Genomic DNA, 8,678 nt, shown 5'->3' on the forward strand with positions numbered 1-8,678 from the left:
AATTCAAATTCATAACACTTATAAGAAAAAGATAGCAAATGAAATATGTATACATTATTTCATAGTGCTCAGATTTGAAATTACTTCAATGATACATTTCTCATAAAAAAGAGAGAGGGAAAAATCTCATTGGGATTTTTTAAGATTCTTCGGGTTCATCTGAGCAAAATATGAGAACGTTTCAAATTATTACCAACCATGGTACATGTACATCGGCAATTTTAAACTAAAAACAAAATAAATAAAAATTAACACATATCATCATTATCATTAACAGTTCTATTCATCAAATATATATTAGATATAAAGATAACATACCGCCAGTCCTATGAACAGATTATTATCTTAATTATTATCATTTTATATGATATGATATATTTATGAAAAAATAACAAGTTACACACTGATACGAAACAGTAAAGTACAAAAACGGCTTGGATATTATATAATTTTTATGTATACATGTATTTTCTTAATATTTTATATATATGACAAATTTAATATTTTTTCATTTTAACAAAACATTTATTTTACATATCAACAAACATTCGAGCGATATTTTATTATTTTATAAAATATTATAATATAAAGATAGAAAGGTATTATTAGAAATAAACACTTGTGTTCCTAACAATTTCTTCGCTGTTTTAGATCCCATCCAGCTTCTTTGATTTAATAACTTCGCAAAAGCGCACAACTTTCTTTTAAATGATGTTTAAGCTATCCCTTACTGAAATCAACAAGTAATATATAAAACTGTTAAGAGTTATGAAAAAGCGCATTCTTGTGAATTTCTAAAAATATAGGGTTAATGCAACTTTTTTGAGCATGGACGTCTGTAGAAGCAACGAGGGTGCATTTAAAGATTTTAAGACCAAGCCCGCAGAATCAGGGATTTTTATAGGTACGATGGCTTCTGCAAATGCGAATACACGACAAAATTTGCATTTGCGCTTTACTTGAATAAAGTATAATTTATATCTTACGTTTAGCTATCAAAATATTGCCTGTGCCATGCTTTTCACGTTCTAGTGCAATGTCATTCGATGCTTATGTTTTCATCATAAAACTTCCTTTGTCAAGCATATTTAAAACGTGCAACAATGGCACGTGATCACGAGAGTCACTATTCATTACGCATGTGATCTTCTTCGTTAATGTAATTCTGCGTGCTCAGTGTTTATTCAAAAATGTATGATCTTGTAAAAACCTTTCTTTCTCTTATTAAATAAATAAGAAAATTCAAAGTAAACAATTTTCTAGTCAATACATTCATCTCTTAATACAACGCTACTTGTATTTGGGTTTTATTGGTCGAGCCTCTTGCAAACCTTTTCTGATTCATATCTATCTGAGTATAAATTTCTACTACAACATTAAATAATATTTTAGTTTGAAAATTATTAAGGACGGCAAATTTTATGATGTAGGTTGTTTTAAAAATGAAATCAGCAATCAATTTAGATATAATGTACGGGTAGATAAATGACTAAACATTTTTATATCCTACATTGTTATCAGGCTATCAACGTATATAATGTTTCGAGAGTACATAAGGGAGCATAATACAACAGTTTTGACAAGAGGTAAGACGTTCAGATTATTACATAGTATCTTTTTTAAATACATAATAAAAGATGTTCATGACAGATATTTTATATTGGTTCATTTAAAGTTGTTCTACTTTTATTTAATTTATTTATACACATGATACAAACAAAGCATTTTATTATATTCACCTAATGGAAAAATTGTGTCTGCATTTCTTCGCAATATAAAAATCTTACAACCTGGTATTTTATACTGAAGACGGTCTATAAAATTATCAAAATGTTTTAAAAAACACTTGGGGAAAATCCTGTTTCACAATCAAAACAGAAATTGTTAAGTTTCAAATAATACTGGGTATGGGTATAATAAAATACATTTTATTAATAGATTTAGTAATTGCATTCTTCTATTATGAATAAACAGATTTAAGATTAATGTATCAATCGCTTTTTATGACTAATATAACCAACCGTTTAATAACATCATGAGAATTCTCCGGCAAAAATACAAACGTAACTTTACTTATTATGTACTCTACATAATTCATTTCAAATCAGTTTATACTTCTTCTTTTTAGTCTATTCATTTATATATGTCTTGAGAATAATACATTTTGTTGTATTTCCGTCAATGTTTCTGTTACATAACATTTAGATATGACATCTAACATATTGCCATATGGGTTCAAGCCACCTTCAGAAGGTTATGAATTCGATAATCTTATCGCCGACCTTTCTCAAGCAATATCAGAACAGGAATTGGAAAATCTCAAACAACGCTTTAAAGGTAAGTTGTCAAATTAAATGAAGATGTTATGGTCACACGACTTGCAGACCAACCAAATGCATGCTAAGAATCGTAAGACTAGTTACGTTATTTATCATTGAATAACTTTGTCATATTATCATTTTAGAACATTTACATTGCCGTTATTATTGATGTGACAGGATGTTACCAATTTGAATAAATCTTATAACAGAGGCATTATTATACATGAATCTACGATTTTCAACTTGTTTTGTAAGATTAACATGATTAAGTTAAATAAAAACATTTAGTTCGAAATAATTTTAGAATTATTATTTGCAGCAACAGCACTTTAAGTGAATTTTGTTCTTATATCAGATGTGCAACATGTACGGACTCCAAGAGAGATGTTTGTCTCTCTGAGAAACATGGGATTCATAAATAACTACAACATACTGTATATCCAACAAATTGTTCGTGTTCTTGACAGAGAAGATCTTGTGGAAATATTGCTTAAATATGCACAAATGTTTGAGGAGGATACAGTTCTGCATTTTGTTCAGAAGACGACAATAATCAGTATTATATATAATATAATATATGGAATATGCGCACTTGTTTGCGTTTACTCAGCGAATAAAGAATAAATTTTATAAAGAAATGTTTCTGAATGCAACTTCTTAAAAGCACACTAAATATTTGTAAAGTGGTCTACAATACAGACCTTATATAAAACATCACATCATTTATTTTCTGTTATGTTTGTTTTCAGTAGTGTAGAATTATATAATCAGGAATTAATTCACCGATCTTATCTTACTGATCAAATCTTATATTTCAGATGACAGATTTTCTCTAGTTCAGTTTCATATTAAAGGTAAAGGGATTTCAGAGACTGGCCAGCTGGAAAAGTTTCGGAGTGAAGTATCTAGGCTACTGCTTTGTCCTATACAGGAAGTGATCATCAGTGGTATACAAGCAACAAACAGCACTATCTTAACACTCATGATCCCCACATTGTATGCTAACTTCCTGGCAAAACAATTAGAAAAACAAAGTCAACGCATCATTAGCTCATTTATGCTACTAAACGTTGACTTAATTATTTCCGATAACAATGAGTTTCAGCTTCAAGTCAAAGGTGCGTGAGTATCTATTCATTTAATACGTAGCTTAAAGATAAATTTTTCTATCTTAAAAGAATCTTTAGACTGCTAGCAACAAAATGAAGGAAACATGCGATCAGTGCAGACGAAGGTCAGCCGTTACATCTGAGCTGTCTGATAACTCCATGCACTGCTCACTATTCAGTTAATAAATAAATGACAATTTCCCATAAAAGATTAATTTGTTTTGTCCGATTTGAAAGATGGTAAAGTCGAAATGTTTAGATTCGCAAAGAATAAATAATGCGTGCTCATATCATTCAATTGCTTAATATGATCTAATGTGTGCAAATAAGTAAGAATGAAAAGATAAATTATATCTTATTATATGCTCTCCTTCTTTAAAAATAGAGCATGTTTAAGTTTATGTGCGCCAGGACTATTGTATATATTTACTTACCAATGATGCTTGTCACCTAATGCTGTTATATAAGTAATAAGATAGATGAAGTATTCCCAATATTAAAATGTAAAATTCGTGTTTAATTCTTATATCAAAGGAGAGTTGTATGAGGCTAGGAAAAGAAGTACCGAACATAAACCAGTTCAATCTATAAAACAAGAAAGCAGAACACCTACACGAAGAATGGATACGGAACAAACAAAACACCCACAAACACTGAAGAAGATTAAAATTATACAGGAAAATAAAGAACAGAGAGCTCAAGAAGTCATTCAAGAAGTATGCTCTTCCCTTTAGTGATGTTGGAAACTCTCGATAAAATAAAATATAACAACAACCAGAAAGAAAACATTTATATTATAATTTTTGTAAAAAAAAGCAACTAAGAATGAAGAAAATAATTTTTACTTTAAGTGGTTAGCATTTAGGTCCGATTTTAGTTCTTAAAAATAAGATGGTATGATTTAATTCACTTTATAAAAAAGTGAATTTCTGATGTCAAAACAATAAAAGAAACCGTAGGGGGGGGGGGGCTTTATACATTCATTTATGCATTAACATTATTTGTTGATTACATTACTATGAATATAAAGATGGTATTATGGTCAGGTGACTTAACTGTTTATATTGATAAGGTGTTTGTTGTATTATACTTTAGGCAATAAATAGTTTCGTAGGTGGACTTAAAAATCATGTTATAAGAATAATTCCATTTCACATTGTTTTCAGTTGTTTTATATCTGCATATTTTTCGGAAGTTTTTTTATATATAACGTAAAAACCTATGTTTAACATTAATTTCAGTAAAACATTTATAACTTTAAACATTACATTGCTTTCTGTTTTTTTGGAACAAAAACGGTCATGCTCATATTGTAACATTGCTATTACTCGACAAACGATTTGAAACGATTATTGTTTTTCTTTTCTTGTAAAACAATGTTGTTAGTTAAATTCCTCACATCAAACTGTAATGCATGTACACGACATATGTGGCAATAAATAGACAATGGTATATTTTATTATAAGCAGAGCTATATAAAAATGTACATTTTAATGTTATTATTGTGAAACTGTTTACATTGGTGTTAATAATCAAGACAACATGGTTATTCAATTGCTTAACATGATAAAATGATGGAACAACATTTTTGATAAGCAAACAGAATAATGATCCTAGTCTTGATTTACATTTTTTAATATTTGCTATATCATTCTGTGTCCTGTATTTTTATTGAACGAATTATTTGACTTACTTTTAGTACCTACTTCGAAATAAAGCACAAATCTGCATTTTTTTGTGTTGCTTGAAAATTTACTTGCTACTAACCTAATCTACTTTCAAACAATGAAATTAAATTTGTTGAAATACAATCTTTTTATATTAATACGATATAAAATGTTGATACCTTAATCTTTACATCGTTAGTGGGAGTGTTATTATTGCTTTAGAATCCCTTATTATTCAAAAACGAAGTCAAACATGATTTCTTAAAATAGTAAGTATTTTCAATTGTCAAACTGTAATGAACATTACTTGATACACACATAAAGACCTGTTTCTGGTTGCTATGTTATGAATTTATTAATTTAAGAGCAGTACAACTTATAATGTGTCGCTTAATATTCGTAATAAACTCTGCTTTAAATATATATACCAATAAAGAATGAATTCCAAATGATGACTTTTGTATTTGAATATATCAGCTTAATGTTATTTATAATAAGTAATAATAATGTTAATTTCAGTTATTAAGGTCAAAGAAAATTAATCTGACATTTCTTATCATGAACCGTTGAATAGCAAAGTGTAAAGTGTTTAAGTACATGTAGCTTAACTTTACTTCAGTTCTTCCGACTTTAAAATCGACAGTATGGTCTACAACAAAACGATTTCAACACATCTTGCATGCAGTAAGATTTTCCATTTCGATAGTATTCCAATTATTTTTTGTACATGGCATTATATCTACTTATGACACAGGTATACGAGGATTGATCAAATGGTTCTTGGCCCAATGTACTTCTGGTAGCCAGAGAACCTAATTAATGGCTTCACTTTTCAATATAATCGCCCTCTACATCAATGCACTTTGCCAACTGTGCTCCAACTTATTTAACCTTTCAAAAAAGAGCTCTCCATTGTGGTCCTCAAATTACCCATTGCTTAAGATAGTCAATCATGGTTATCCCCTGACTGTCCCAAAACATTGAAAAAAGAAAAGAAAAACAGAATCCCTAAAGCCCAACACGGCAAAATTCAAAATGTTGCAGGCTCGGTTTGATTGAGCCTCTTCATGGACCGTACTGGAAAATGCAAGTTACCGTCCACGCCCCCTATCACTAGAAGCCATCATCTTACGTGCTGATGGCACCCTCTTGAATTTCTTTGGAGAGGGTTTGCCAGGGTGCTTTCACTGCAAGCTCTGGGATTTTTTGGATTCTGGATCGAAGTGATGGACCCATGTTTTATCCTGAGATACGATCCGGTAGATAAAGTCAGGTTCATCCTCGTAGCGAGACAAAACGTTTCTTGAAAAGGCAAGCCTGGTCTTTTTCCGGTTGTAAAAATAGAGAAAATAAGAATTCCTAAAGAAAGCCCAACACGGCAAAATTGAAAATGTTGCAGGCTCGGTTTGATTGAGCCTGTTCATGGACGGTACTGTTAGGTGCAAACTACCGTCCACGCCCCCTAGCACCGGCTTAAGCAGAATTTAACATTTAACATGAACTGGTAATAGAAAGAATAGAAAGAACTAAATTACCACAAACATAGCAATAATGTGCTGAACGATCTTGAAGGATCGGAAATATAACATCTCTGATAGAATATACGGGGCGACCTTTTACAGCCTCCACACGGCACACACAACGCTGATGTGGAGATAAAATAGAGAAAATAAGAATCATTAAAGAAAGCCCAACACTTCAGTCAACTGTCTGGGAACCCATCTAGCGGAAACTTTTGACATGCATAGACATCAGTCAGAATTGCCTGAACTGAAATAAAGCTTATATCAATTTTCCTAGCAATGCTTCGCAGGTCTTGCCTTCTGTCGCACATCACCAGATCGTTCACATCTTTGGCAGTTTCATCGTTGGTGGCCTCTTTTGGCTAACCAGGCCGTTCATCATCTCGAATGCTCTCCCTGTCCCTCTTAAATTAAGCAGCCCATTTTTTCACAGTGCTATAGCAAGGGGACTCCCTTCCCAAGTGTATCCATGATGTCTTTATGGATTTCCTTGGGGGACATCCCTTTCTTACAGATGTACTAAATAATGGCTCTGATGTCAACTTTCTTCATTTGGTGTAAATGACACATCCCTCTACTGAACAAAGTGTGTTTAATGTTTCTTAACCTTTGTAAAACCGAGTGTTACCCGGTCAGTAATACCGCCACCGTGGTCGAGGGGTTGAGTCGATGACTTCTAATCCAGTTACCTCTCTGGCGTGGGTTCGATCCCCGGGAGATGATTTGGTAGTTTAGCACGGAGGAAGGTAGTCTAGTACTGGTATAACTCTCCAGGAACGATGTTTAGGAAACTACCCGCCTATATAACTGAAATACTGTTGGGAAAAGGCGTAAAATGAAACAAACAAGCACACAAACGGTCAGTAATCTTCAATAAGATATCGGTATCGACGTATCGTGTGTAAATGTCAATGTAGTGGCTAGAAGTATATCGGGCCGAGAACTTTTTGATCATACCTCGTACTCATTGAGGTGAGGAAAATTAAGCGACGATAGGACAAATTGTTCAATGATTGTATTTCGAACATGACATGCATTTTACGAAATAATTTCCTTGTGGTAAGAATTATTGAGATGACTTTTGTAAATATGTTTTTGATATTAAATTGACCTACTTGTCATATTTAGTTGCATTATGTAACTTTGTTATATTCACGACCACTGTGCAAAATAAACGATGTTTGAAGCTTATTTGTTTTTTTTTCTTCCCGAAAAAACACTCTTTAAATATTAAATATAATTATTTTGTAAAGAAATGAAAATAAGGGTGCTAAAAAGTATGTCGATAGTGAACAGTACAATAATTTTTATCATGGCGACAATTTTTCTGGTTTTCCACTAAAAAGTAATTTATTTAAAACTACATTAATGTTTGAATGCACTTAACATGAAAATGTTAACATGGTGATAATCACATTTAATTAAAATAATTTATTAATACGGGTGTTTTATTTTTTTATTTTCATAGTGTTAACATCGTAACAACAGTGATGCAGTGTATACGATAAAGAACCGCGCGAATGATATTGTCGTTATGAAAAATATATGGGTTTTTTTACAGTGCTCTTAAAACTATTTAAGATTTCATGAAATGTGTCCAAAGAAAACCGATACTCAAACAATCCAGTATATTGTCACAAAACAAAATTTAAAATCCTGTAACGTATGAACACAGAGTATTAAGTGACAAATATATTAAGTTTCGCTCAGTCCGTGGTCATAACTAAACTTAGCTCCAATACATTTGCGAGAAATTACCAATGTGTATAGATATTCATATTTGCACAAAATGACCAAGTGCATACGCTATCATCCTGAAATTCATAGACCCCTATACTTATTGCACTCTAAATCAAAATAGCATTATTAATTAAGAATTCTTTAAGCAATTCTTTTCCTTCATCACTTAGAAGTTGCATATAGATATTTACTACATTTTACATTATCGTGTTTCATTTATCTCAGGAAGGAATGCTTGTTAAATAGTGCAGGTAGTTAAACGTATTTTCAAGTTATTACTAACCCTTCCTTAAACCAATCAAGTATTTGTGCTACGAT

General features: G+C 31.4%; 1 protein-coding gene across 2 annotated transcripts in view; it reads left to right on the forward strand.

Moving 5' to 3' along the window:
- LOC132759689 (uncharacterized) overlaps nt 1–7,847 on the forward strand; it is a 121,791-nt gene extending 113,944 nt beyond the window's left edge. The window contains exons 1-4 of one of the 2 annotated variants that reach the window (XM_060751504.1): nt 2,173–2,337; nt 2,677–2,877; nt 3,140–3,439; nt 3,965–7,847. In XM_060751504.1, the coding sequence (XP_060607487.1) occupies nt 2,208–2,337; nt 2,677–2,877; nt 3,140–3,439; nt 3,965–4,164 (831 nt within the window). In that variant the 5' untranslated portion in view covers nt 2,173–2,207 and the 3' untranslated portion in view covers nt 4,165–7,847. Of the gene's footprint in view, nt 1–2,172; nt 2,338–2,676; nt 2,878–3,139; nt 3,440–3,964 lie in introns of those variants that run through there. The other variant, XM_060751503.1, reaches the window with a different exon arrangement.
- Nucleotides 7,848–8,678: the final 831 nt, after the last annotated feature.

The sequence above is a fragment of the Ruditapes philippinarum genome, unplaced genomic scaffold, assembly GCF_026571515.1.
Source record: "Ruditapes philippinarum isolate M1 unplaced genomic scaffold, ASM2657151v2 ctg9876_1_1_1_1, whole genome shotgun sequence".
Taxonomy (NCBI): domain Eukaryota; kingdom Metazoa; phylum Mollusca; class Bivalvia; order Venerida; family Veneridae; genus Ruditapes; species Ruditapes philippinarum.